General features: G+C 44.5%; 1 protein-coding gene across 7 annotated transcripts in view; it reads left to right on the forward strand.

The window, feature by feature from the left end:
* The window catches only part of KALRN (kalirin RhoGEF kinase), a 669,312-nt gene that overhangs the window by 402,131 nt on the left and 253,688 nt on the right, over positions 1-13,493 (forward strand). For all 7 annotated transcript variants that reach the window (XM_053903452.1, XM_053903454.1, XM_053903456.1 and 4 more), the window contains exons 19-22: positions 641-755; positions 4,278-4,393; positions 4,856-4,978; positions 12,765-12,947. In XM_053903452.1, the coding sequence (XP_053759427.1) occupies positions 641-755; positions 4,278-4,393; positions 4,856-4,978; positions 12,765-12,947 (537 nt within the window). The remainder of the gene's footprint in view (positions 1-640; positions 756-4,277; positions 4,394-4,855; positions 4,979-12,764; positions 12,948-13,493) is intronic.

Below are 13,493 nucleotides of genomic sequence, written 5' to 3' on the forward strand. Positions count from 1 at the left end.
CATGCTTCATGATTCCTGCCCACTTGGGGCCTGGGTCTCCTCCATGGGGACAAGGAGAATGTGACCTGTCCTCTGCCATGCACAGCTAGCATGAATTGTCAAGAGGGTGGTGTAATGGCTCTTAGTCCTGTGTGTAGATCCATATTTCCCAGCAGTAGGATATTAGTGTCACTGAGGTGGACGTGGATTTTATGGACAAATAAGTTTTTTTTAATGTAATTTCCATTTGGATATGGAATGTATGGTTAATAGGTTTGTTTACCAAATTTGCTTTCTCAAGACTACACTAATGTTAAAGTGACTTACCCCAGTGGTCATATAAGAGGCATTCTGGTGGCAGAGGAAAACCAGCCTGAGGCAGTAACTATGACATTATTAACACTGAATCAACATATAGGGAGTCAAGGGATGGCTGATTTCTGATTTTGAGCTGGGATGGAAAGGGGAGAAGCCCAGGGAGTGATTCTTTCTTCCACAAAAGGGTGAGCCTCCTGCATTGGTATTGGAGTATCTGTGAACCAGAAGTGGCCTCCAGGGCTCTGCTTACCCAGAGCCCCAGAAACCTCACCACCAGCACCCCTTTTCCAGTGTCTTAGACCCCATGCACCTGCTGGGGTCCTCACACCTTTGTCTCTCTCAGGCCTGTACCCTGGCGCGGCGGAACGCTGAAGTGTTTCTCAAGTACATCCACAGGAACAACGTCAGCATGCCCAGTGCCGCCAGCCACACGCGGGGACCTGAGCAACAAGTGAAAGGTCAGTGTGGGGCTTCCAGCCATGAGCCACATCGGCAGCACTGACCGGAGGCTGTGTACCTGGTCTTTATGCAATCTCAGATTTCCTGATTCTTCTCCTTGGATAAGAAAAATGTTGATGTGAGATGGCATGGGCAGTGGTGATTCCTGGGCAATTTTTAAACATGCATCAGGATTTGGAATGGAAAAATGAAGATGTAATTTCCCCGGCACTTTTTCAGTTATCTTGATCTAGAGCAACACTTAATTTTATGAAGTAAAAGAAATGGTCTGTATCTACACCGTTTGTATAGTAGCCACTAGTCACATGGGCTACTGAGCCCTTGAAATGTGGCGAATGCAACTGAGGAACTAAATTTTTCCTTTTATTGAATATTAATTAACTTAAATGTAAATATCCAGATGTGGCTAACATATATTGAAGAGCACAAGACTAGGGTATCTTACAGCCCAGAAACAAGACACAGACTGAGAAGCATAAAACCAAATTCTAATCCTGGCGTTATAACTTACCATGTAAGCTTTTATAATTTCAGTTTCTTATTTTATTTATTTATTTATATTTTTAATTTTGAGAGAGAATGCGAGTGAGCTCGGGGCAGAGAGAGAGAGAGAGAGAGAGAGAGAATCCCAAAGTGGGGCTCAAGCTCACCCGATGCAGGGCTTGAGCTCACCAAACGTGAGACCATGACCTGAGCCGAAGTTGGATGCTTGACCGACTGAGCCACCCCAGAGCCCCGTTTTCATACTTTAAAATGGAAGGTGTCTGAATTCTGGTTCCTCAAAACGTGGTCCCCAGACCAGCAGCACTGGTATCACCTGGAGACATGTGAGAAGCACAGACTCTCAGGCCCTGCCTAGACCTGCTGAGTGAGAAGCTGCGTTTTGACAAGAGCTCTTCCACCCCAACCAAGCAGATGATTTGTGTGCACATAAAATTTAGATAACTACTGGTCTAGATAATCTTTAATATCTCTCTGAAGTCTATATATCTACAATTGTATGAACAAATCAGTAACCTTCAATAATTGCTAATCAGGTGACCACTTTCAGCTTAAATGATTATCATTGGTATCACTGATGCTGGGCCATGCAGAAATTGGCCTTCGAGTGAAGAATTTAACAAGTGTCATCTCATCTTGACACAGCAGAGGACTGCAAGTCTGGAGACCCAGGCTAGGGAGGGAGCTGAAACTGACCTGGAGTGAGGGGTGGGGACAGGCTGAGAGCTGAGAAGTGGGTGGCACTGATCTGCCATAGTAAGGGCCTCCCTCCCTGCTCAGAGAGCTTGAGAGGTGGGAAGATCAGAGGCCACTGGGAAGAATTACACTTAGGAATAAAATTTGCTGCAGAGAAGAAGGAAGCAGGGTTCCTTTTCCAGATATGCTCCCTGTTTGAGGTCAGGGGACCCATGGGTGGCTGGCATTATGTCACTCTGTCCTTCGTGCACATTGCAGTGCTGGCAGCAGTCCGGGTGAGGCCAACTGCCTGCTGAGAGAGCATGTGCCTCCCCCTACACCTCACTGTACCAGGAGTGGCAGGCACCCAGAAAGACCAGAGTATGCTGCACCTTCATAAGGGTGAGGGAAGGTTGTTGTGTCCATAGGAAAGCTTTCCAGAAAGGGGAGAAATGAAATCTGAAACTCTAGGATTTTTGCCTGATCAGGGTTGATTCTCTTAACCACCGCAGAAGATTCTGCAGTGAGCAAAACAAGGATTAGGAGGCCAAAAGATTAAAATAAACACAGGTTCTTACTTGTCTTTGCCCAATTGAAGCTTCCACCTAAGCAGGGACCTACAATTTCTCCAATACCTATTTCCTTTCCACCTGCTACCTGGACCCAAGGCCAGGACCACTTATTTTAAGTTTGTATTACAGGTGCAATTATTATGGCATAACAAGCAAAAATTCAGTGACATTCAACTGTAAGCATTTATTGTTCAAGTGACTGCATTGGCTGGGGACCAGCGGTCTTGGCTGGGCTTAGCAATGCGGCTTTGTTTCATGCTGCAAGTCTGGCTGGCTTGGTGCCTTCACTGCAGGTTGGGTTCTTGCCTGTTCCACATGTATTAATTCTGGGACCCCAGTTGAAGGAGAAATTACCCGGGAAAACTCCTTATAGTGGTGATGGCAAGGTCATGTGCACAAGCAGACTAAGTTCCTGCTTGTATAATATCTGTTAACAACACATTTGCCAGATCAGGTCACACGGCTGAGCCTTAAAGCAGGGCAATTTGTCTCTTTGTGGAGCAACTAAAAAGTTACATAATAAAGGCATACATATACGGATTGGTGACTAATTGAGACCTATGAAAGTTCTCAGCCTTAAAGGAAGAGAGACAGATTTTTGTCCTTCCAGGAGGATGCACTAAAAGTTCGAAGTACAAGCACTGTGATTTGATTGTGCCCTTTTTTGTAAAGCTTCTGTAGTGGTAGTCTGTGCTTCTCAGCTCCTCTAACCCAGAGGACCAAGGTAGCTAAGGACTCAGGCTCTGAGGTCAAATGTTTCTATCTGAATGACCCTGGGCAAGTTACCTAGCCTCTCTGAACCTCCGTGTCTTCATCTCTAAATGGAGGTATTAGTGGTATGTGCATCACAGAGTATTATGAGAATATGTGCTTGCTACCTAGCAAGTGCTTAATAAATATTAATTTTTCATATCATTGTGTATTTTATTAGTATCTAACAGAATTAGCAGGAAGCAGGAGGCAGACACAATACAAACTAAATAGGAGTGCTTCAAGCATAGAGCACACTATTAAAACACATAGGAAATTTAGGCATGTAGCCAGCTGCTGCTGGAATGACAGGAGGAGAGAGGGACATGACATGGATGAACACCTGCCGTGGCCCATCATGGTGCCACATGCCTGGTGCATGTCCTCTCACCTGACATCGTTAGAGGTAACGAGAATAGCATTCACCTTTTCTCAGCATGGAAATTTTGACCTAGAGACGTGATTCCAGGTAGACATGATCCTAACACAGCTTCCCTACACCCATGATTTCAAGGCTGTGCTGTGTGTGCATAGCCGCTTGTACAGGGCAGAGAGTGTGGCTCAGGACATGGGTTATCTATGCAGTTATACTGTCCCTCATACTGTTGTTCCTCTCCCACCCTCTCCTAGCACTCCAGAGTGGCTGGGATTCTTATCAAGTCCCCTTGCTCTCCATAGGCTCCAGAGGCCAACTGAGTTAGCTGTTATTTTAAGATCTGACACCTCCCAAGGTCTCTTACCATCAAGCACGGGCTTTGGTATGAAGAGAATCAGGGTCACTTTTAAGTTACCCTGGGGGCATCCTCTTCCTCCCTTAACTGATGGAACTTCATCAGCAGGCCTCACACCCCCGATCTTGCTCCCCTCTGGGAAGTTCTCTGTGGACCAAGCTTTTGGTTCCCCACATCTGGTGCCTGGATTAGTCCCATGGGGAGATTTGCAAGTCACAGTTATCTGGCCCCTGGGGTGTGCAGATTTGCTCAGGGCCCCCCAGAAGCAGCGTTCCTCTCTTCTGCCCCACAGCCATCTTGAGTGAGCTCTTACAGAGGGAGAATCGCGTCCTGCACTTCTGGACCTTGAAGAAGCGACGGTTAGACCAGTGCCAGCAATATGTGGTGTTTGAACGCAGTGCTAAGCAGGTATGTTGCCCTGGCTTTGCCTCAGTTCTGGGGACTGTGTGGACACCCAGATGACCACAGCATGGGACACAGAGGAGGGTCACAGCAGCAGGCATAGTAGAGATGGGAGGTGGTGCCGACACAAGGAAGGAGAACAGACTGTCACTTAGCAGTCCTTCAGCCTTTACCCGTACTCTGTACCAGGAGTTGGGAGAAGATGCTGGGGTCAGATTGCCTCTAAGAGCTCATGGATGATTCTGGGCCTGGCCTAGAAGACGAGGATGAGACATTCTCTTTACTGGTAGGATGCTCCAAGTCTAACGGGAGAGGGCTCAGTCCTAAAATCAGCTTCCAAGCTCCATACTGACCAAATGGTGCCAGCATTTCTTGGGTCCGTCACACTGTCCCAAACAGTGTAACAATGCATGTTTTCTAATTGACAGCTGACTTTTGGGGGACTGGGTGGGTTGTTTCCTCCCACAGGCGCTGGACTGGATCCAAGAAACAGGTGAATATTACCTCTCAACACATACCTCCCCCGGAGAGACCACAGAGGAGACTCAGGAACTGCTGAAAGAGTATGGGGAATTCAGGGTGCCCGCCAAGGTAGGAAGCAATCTGGAGCCCTCCCCACACACACCCAGCACTCCCCAGTCTGGCCAGTTTTACATTATGAAAGGGAGAACAGCCTCAGTGCACAGAAATGTTGACCACAGGGGCAAGGGGTGGGGCGGGGGGGAGCATGGGTAGGATGATCTCCATTGAAACCTGAATACCCAAAGAATTGCAGCTGCTGGATGGAGCATCTGTATGAGAGAAGTCAGCTCCTATACACTGTGCTCCCAAATACTCACCTCCATGCTACAGGTGTAGACTCTGCTGTGTTCTTTTAGACCAAATAAGGCGAAGGGGCACACTCATGTGAAATGCACACTGCACTGTGAACATCTGCACCTATCCACACGTTCTTGATGTTTGAATGGTTTGGGAAGTCTACCCGTATAGGCCAGTGACTGTGGATGGGTTCACAAAACAGGTGAGTTTCTTATTTCCTGAACCGACGGCTTCCATCTGGCCTCAGACCTGCAAATGAGCCAGGCTGGGGTCTCTGGGGAGCAAAATGTGCACTGGCGCACACAGCACACGCCGTCACACCCCCATTCACACTGAAGCAGGAAATGCTGTCGTAGGAGGAAATCTGTTTTCACAGCCAGGGTTTGGTCTGAGGACCCTTGGGTCTGAATGAAAATCTCCTGTCTCAGTTCCCTCTTTGTGGCATCCTCGCGCCTCACACTGGGCTCCCTGCCATCGAGGAGCCTGTCTTGGCACCACTTCCTCACATGGCAGGTGCTCTAACCAGGATGAGAGCTGCTTTTGTGGGGGTCACAGTGGGGGGAACGTATTGATGCCCACCCCCCCCCCCCCACCGCCTGCCCCAAAGATCCCTGCTAAGGCACATTTCCTCTAGTTTCCTGTCACAAAATTAGGCCCTTAGCCTCTTTCTGGAACTGATACTTTACGAGTGGGTATTCACTTTATGAATTCTACACTATGAACTTCTGATAGTGGCAAACTTTCCCCTGCAACCCTGTGAGCTGCGGGGCCTTTTCATCCAATGTGAAAAGCTGTCAGTTCAGATAAGAGACTCATTTCAGTACCAACCAGAGCAAACAGCACTAGGAAGGTGACAGATGTCCAGAACTCTTTTCAAATCCAAATGAAAATAGCTTTTGAATGACCTATACTTTGTGTCTATCTGCCCCCCTCCAAATAATGAACCATTAACAAGCAGAATGGTATCAGATCCACTGGTGTTCCAACCCCATCAGATGGATTGTGGTAGATACCCAGAACTTGTTAGGATCGGAATCTGTTCATAACCTAAGAGGAAATGTAGAGAATTGTCTAGTCAACTTAACTTCCTCTTCCTTAAAATCTTCTTGCTGTCTTTCTCCTCTTTTCCATTCATATTCGTAACCACCCTAACTGGATTCCATGCTTTCAGCCTCTCCTTCCTTCCCATCCATCCTGCTCATCATTGAGGTTCATCTTGAAAACACTGGGTGGGTCCTGTTTCCACCCAGTCCAAGAACTTCAGTGATTCGCCAGTGTCTTCAGATTAACAACCTCCACAATAGCACCACCTCACCTCCCCAGTTTTATCTTCATTATTCTTTCGTGCAAATTTTATGCTCCAGCTGAATGGATGTATTTTCTTACCCTCTGAGAGATACATCATATGCTTTCTTGCCTCTGTACCTTTTCCATACTGTTTTTCTGCCTAGAATATGATTTTCTTCCTTCTGGTTTGTACTTTTAAAAAAGAGCCTGCCTTTCCACTGGAGTGCCTCCTTCTCTGTGATCATGCAGACATGCCAGGATGTGATCTGGCCCATCCCTGCATTCCGGCCACTGTTGTCTGTATAACCCTTAAGGGACCTGCCATGAACCATCCTGTTCTCCAGTAATCTGTGTGAAGTGTCATCTCATGTCTGAGCCAGCAAGATCCCAAAGGATAAGAACCACACTTTGTTTACTTGCCTGACTGAATCATGCATCAAAGGGAGGCTGCAAATATTTGTGAACATAGGGGAAAAAAGAAGTTTGGGTAGATTCAATGACTCCCTACACCAAATCTATATTTAATGTGATTCTATTACTTTGGCTCTCTCTGTTCTCTCTCCCTCCTAACTTAACTCCTTCCATAATGGGGTTTCATTTTCCCATCTATCATGTTCTAAGTCTCAAGAATATTTATTATTGGGATATCTACAGGGTAACGAATCCGGCTGAAGAGCTTCTGATTAAAGGCAACAGTTGCCTCCTGTTCCTCTCCAGCTGCACTTCCCAGAGGCAAGCCTCCTTTAACTAGCTACCTTTGATTTTAATCTTTATAACCAGTAAAGTGAATTGGAAACGGAAACCAAATTGACCTCAACACAGAGAGAAAATAGGGTGGCCCTCACAACTAAACAGGGCAATAGAGCATATTGAATATATTGAATTATTATTCTCTGCTCCAAAGAAACAGATCAAATAGAATAAACACTAAATATAAAAATATACTTTCTATATAGCAAGCCACAAGTGTAAAGAGACAAATAAGATAAAGAGAACCGGGTGGGGATAAGAGGATAACAAAATTTTTCTTATTGTGGTAGGCTGTAGAAAATCCAGTTCGAAGAATACACGAGATATTTTCCTATTGTGGGTTTCCAAATTTATAAGGAGTCAAAGCACATGATGATAGGAAAGCTTAATCATTTTGGCAGCTGGAAGAAATCTATTTCTTCTAATAGCAAAAATTTTTTTGAAGATTCTTTGGTTTTTCATTTTTTACAATTCAGTGGATTTTCTATATTCACAAGGTCATACAACCATTGCCACTATCTAGCTCCAGAACATTTTCATTACCCTCAAAAGAAACCCTGTACCCATTAGCAGTGACTCCCCATTCCTTCCTCTCCTCAGCCCCTGGAGCCACTATTCTATTTTCTGTCTTTATGAATTTGCCTATTCTGGAAATTTCATATAAACAGAATCCGGGAATCCTGTAATACGTGGCCTTTTGTGTCTGGCTTTTTTCATGTATAATGTTTTCAAGGTTCATTCATGTTGTGGCATGCATCATTACTTCATTGCTTTGTCTGACTGAATAATACTCCATTATAGAGATATGCCACACTTTTTATCCATTCATCAGTTGATGGACATTTGGGTTGTTTTCTGTTTGAGGCCACTATGAATAATGAATATTTGTATACAAGCCTTTGTGTAAACATCTCTTTTCAGTTCTCTTAGGTATATACCTAGGAGTGGAATGGCCGAGGCCTATAGTGACTGTATGTTTAACTTTTTGAGGAGCTGCCCAACTGTGGCTGTGCCATTTTACATCCCCACCAGTGGTGTATAAGAGTTCTGACTTCTCCACATCCCCTCCAACACTTGTTATCATTCGTCTTTTTAATATAGCCATTCTGGAGGGCATGGGGATTTTATTTACATCTCCCAAAGAGAACTGGTGTTGAGAAGACACTTCTTTAAACTGGTAATTTTATCTCCAAAAGTGAAAGAAGCTATGAGATAAGTCAGACTTAATTCTTAACAGAAGAGAATTAAATGATAACAAAAGTGCCTTGTGCCTTAGCTGAACTAAATTAGCTAATTGAGAAATGAAGGCTGTGTGTAAAGGGGACACTGGGCTTGTTTGCAGGTGCTTTACACTGAGAAAAGTAGGATCTGAACAGTTCAGATAAAAGATGGGCCTGATTTTGTTTCTGAGACTCGTAAGAGGATATAGTTTACATGCAATAGACATTTTTGAAAGTTTTAGTTGCTCACATATAGTGACAAACTCTCCCCTGTGGAATGAATATGAAGATGTATCTCAAGAGAACTTTTTACCCACACAGGGAGCTCAATAAATTCATATCTACAAAGAATGTATCAATAGATACAAGGAATATCAGCAATGAAAGGCAAATTGGAAGATTATAATGAGATTATGAGAATAATATCAGAAGGCTAAATAACTTTAATAACGTATCAAATGTGCAAAAGATACCAAAAGGGCTTTTTGAAAACTATATTCAGAGTCAGGCTCACTGATCAGGGAAAGATGGCATAATATTAACTGATCAAAGAAGGGAAAGAAGAAAAAGGGTGGGGGGGGAGGAAGAAAAATAGAACTACTGACCCCTTTATTTTTACCTCTGACTTTTCTAGCAGATTACATAGAATTCAAAATAGAGCAAAACATACATTAGAGGAACCATGAAGCCCAGGATAAGTGAGATATTTATCCATTCTAAATTTCCAGGCTCAAATGAATTACATTTCCTAAAGGCTTCATGGCCCATACACCTGACCCTACCATTCAAGAGCCTCTGCAATCTGACCCCCATTTTATCAGTCTATATAAGTTACTCTGTTTTGGTGGCAAGACTTGAGATTCAAACTGGCTTGAATTATGAAAGGGAAAAGATATTGTATGGCTGTATATGGAAATGAATATAGAAGCCATGGCTAGACCTCCCAGGAGTCCAAGAAAATCTGAATGACTCAGCCTTATGGGAAGAACAAGAAATGTGGCATAGTCTCACCTCTGGATGTGAACACTGGGCTGTCACCCTACACCAGGGGCCATTCTAGCAATCACACTGTCTCGTCATCTCATGACAGGGGGATCAGGAATACATTATCACCGCTACTGTGATTCAGCTTCTCTTTCCCTTCTCATGTCTGCTGTCTGTTTTCAGTTCTACTCTGCAACCACCTACCCAGTTTTCCATGCAGTCCAAATCCCCAGAAAAACAACTGGGGCCAGGACACCACACAAGAAGTCAGTGGCTTCATACTGATGGGCCACCCCAGTGATACAAGTGTTTTGCCTCTGATATCATCAGCTGTGACCAAGCATTTGCCAGGTCACATGGTGCCACCATAGTCACTCGTATGTGAGAATTCATTTCAGACTACTCTAAGTAGGTGCATGGTTGCAGTCCAGTGTATGGGTCAAATTTTTCATCTAATTCTCCCCAGTATAAACCCTCAACTTTTGCTGGTCCAGCTTTACTTACCTCCAAACACAATATTACTCACTAATTCATTTATTCAAAATTTATGGTATGCCTACTATTTTCTAGACCCTGGAGATACAAATGAATCAGATGTAACACTTACCTTTGAGATGTGCACGGTCTAATGAAGGAGACACATAAGTGACTCAGACTGATATGTGCTGAAGTAGAGGTACACATATAGTGCTTTAGGGACAGGGGAAAGAGCATCCCCCATCAGCTGGTGGGGAAGAGGGCCACTGGATGGAAAGCAGGGATGAGTAGGTACCACCCATGACAGCAGGAGGGACATGTGAGGTCGGCATGACTGGTGCTTAGGGGCCATGGAGATCCTGGAGGCAGTCACTAAGGTAGGTGAGACCACATGAGGAGGGTTTGTCTACACTGCCCATTTAACTGTCCATTTGCTCCCCCAGGTCCATACATACCTGGGACCCTCTTGGTCACAAGCCATTCTCTCTGTTGCATCTGAATCACAGTTTCCAGGTTTCAGGATGCCATTTCCTGTGATGGAGCTGCCTGTAGGGCTGCTGCCACCAGCTGGCCATGAAACTCCCATTTCATGATGACATCTTACTAAGAGAGTAAATAAATAAAAATAAATAAGTGCTTTCAACAGTTTTACATAAAGATTTCTTGATTATAGCTGCAAAAAATTAATCTCTGTTTTAAATAAGTAGCAAACCTTATAACAATTGTTTTCAGAGGGGAAAAAAAACCCCCTAAATGTAGTGAGGTAGAAGTCCTTAGGATACCAGGGATCTTTTCTTAACCGATTCCCAATGCTATTATTCTTTGCCTTATCATGGCTAAGGAGATGCTTCTCCTGTCCCCATACCCACCTTCTTTCCTTCACACCAAAGTTTTTTGGGGCCCTTGTTTCCCAGCCTGGGTACCAGCTCATTGTCCTGAGACAGGAGACGCTCAGACATGTGTGTTGCTGAAGAGCTGGATTCCACATCTTTCTGGCCTTGCTTGTCTTTCTGGCCAGGAGGAGTCCCTTTCTGGCATTTCTTGAGAGGGTTAGTCTGTTGTGGGAGATGAGCCTGGAAAGTGAGGGAGGAGGGTGGAATAAAGAAAGGCTCTTCTGGAGCACCTGGGTGACTCAGTTGGTTAAGCATCCAAATTTGGCTCAGGTCATGATCTCATGGTTCGTCGATTCAGGCCCCACATAGGGCTCTGTGCTGAGAGCTCAGAACCTGGAGCCTGCTTCAGATTCTGTGTCTCCCTCTCTCTCTCTCTCTCTCTGCCCCTCTTCTGCTCATGCTCTGTCTCTCTCTCTCTCAAAATAAACATTAAAAAAAAAGAAGAAGAAAAAAGGCTCTTCTGTCCATTCTACTTTTGCTCCAGAAATTTTTTGCCTCAGTTATCTAGATTTTAGCATGATCTAAATCTTGGACCTACTCTCTTCCAATCCAAAAGATAATTTTACTTCTCAGAATATTATTCCAGTATTCATTACTGTTTCGTAAAATTAATCAAGCTTCCCTGATTTTGGAGTTTCAAAACCCAACCTTAGGATAAAAGATAAGCAAGTGTTTACTTCTTTGAACATTTCTTCTGTTTCCGTATCTTACTGACATAGTCCTGTTTCCCCACGAGACCTTTCCTGCCCATGCCAGCCCACCTTCATTTTTTCCTGTTTTAAAATTCCTGCAGTGTTAACTCTACATACTTCTCATGTTGACGTTCAGTTACATAATGCCCCAAGTTATTTAACCACTCTACATGACTATCTTATCCCCTCTAGAGATATAGACTGTTTAGGGAAAATGAGTATCTTTTTCTCTGCTTTTGTTTACCCCCCGAGCCTGTCCCCACAGCCTTCCGCACAGTGGTTTGGTACAGTGGTATGGACAGAGTAGATGTTGAACAACCTCTTGCTAGAAATGAAATTAATCCAATACACATCAAAACTCTACCTTAGCCCTGTAGTAGATACTAGCTTCATTAACTCCATTCTCTCTCTCTCTCTCTCTCTCTCTCTCTCTCTCTCTCCCTCCCTCCCTCCCTCCCTCCCTCCCCCTCCTCCTCTCCCTCCCTCCCCCTCCTCCTCTCCCTCCCTCCCTCCCTCCCTCCCCCCCCTCCTCCTCTCCCTCCCTCCTCCTTCTCTCAGACAAGATCCTGGTAGTGAAAGGGGCAGACTTCACTCTTAAATATGTTAATTGGATTTCTTTAGATCCTGGCCTATGTCAGCTTACCTGTTGACAAGCCCACTTCAGGCCAATACAGTGAAGGGAAGAGAACTAGGCACTTTGGTCCAGAGGCAAACAGGCTGTGTCACTCACAGGTGGTATGAATTTGAACAAGCCCTAAGCCTCTCTAAGCCTCAGCTTTTTTCATCTTGGCTCAAAAAGACCCCATACCACCTCCTTCCATCCACCTTTTAGAGATACTTTAAGACTCAAATGGATCTCAGATGTGACTTTAACCTATTCTGTGAACTGATAAATATATTAATGTGTAAGATTCTTACAGTAGTCATGATGGCTAACATGTATTGCTTCCTGAGCTCTTAATATGAGCACTATGTTCCAGGCACTGTTCTGAGCATTCTACATTGTCATTTCATGAAATGTTCACAACAACCTATGATGTAGGATTATTATGATCCCTATTTTGCAGGTAAAGGAACTGAGGCACTGAGGATTTAACTAATTTATTCAAGATCTCCCAGCTAGTAAGTGAGAGCTGGGCTATAAACCCAGGCAGGCAGTGAGGTATCTGTGGCTGCTGTGAAGAAAAGAGGGATGGGACTGAAGGGCCATGAGAGTAAATGTAATCTAGTAATTTAAGACCATCTTTTGGGACAGCAAACAAAGGAGAAGGTGAAGCTTCTGATTCAACTGGCCGATAGCTTTGTGGAAAAAGGCCATATTCATGCCACAGAGATCAGGAAATGGGTGACCACAGTGGACAAGCATTACAGAGACTTCTCCTTGAGGATGGGAAAGTACCGGTACTCCCTGGAGAAAGCCCTCGGCGTCAACACAGAGGTAGGCATGGGGGTTGCTTAGCTGGGACATCCTCCCTTCTCTTCTTCTCCATGCCACTGATCTCATTACCATGGAAGGAAGTGGGCTGTCCAGAGCAATCTTTCTGAGCTATTGACCCCTAGAACACCTGCCTTGTGTGGTTTTTCTAGTGGAGGGGATGGATCTTGGTAAGGCATTGGCCTCCAGCCCCTCATGATTAGTACTATACAGCAAAATTGGCTGGCCAGGGGTGGGACCCATGGCTACAGAACAGTTTTTCTATGTGTACAGTTAACTGTTGCCTTTGACGATTAAACCCTTTACCTTGGCTTCATCAGTACCATCTTCCAACCAATTATGTTAATCAGCAAATGTTAGGGTCCCCAGTATGCACAATAGTGCTCTTTCAAGAATAAGGGATACAGTTGTACAAAGGCTATTTGACATTTCAGCTGAAAAGAGATACTATTTGCCATGAATCAAGGAAAGACTGACTGTTAATCTCTTCTTTGTAATAGAGGTCAGTAACCTATGAATTAAGAGCTAAATATAGGCTGGCAATTTAAT

The sequence above is a fragment of the Panthera pardus genome, unplaced genomic scaffold (assembly GCF_024362965.1).
Source record: "Panthera pardus isolate Hobbes unplaced genomic scaffold, ASM2436296v1 HiC_scaffold_16, whole genome shotgun sequence".
NCBI lineage: Eukaryota > Metazoa > Chordata > Mammalia > Carnivora > Felidae > Panthera > Panthera pardus.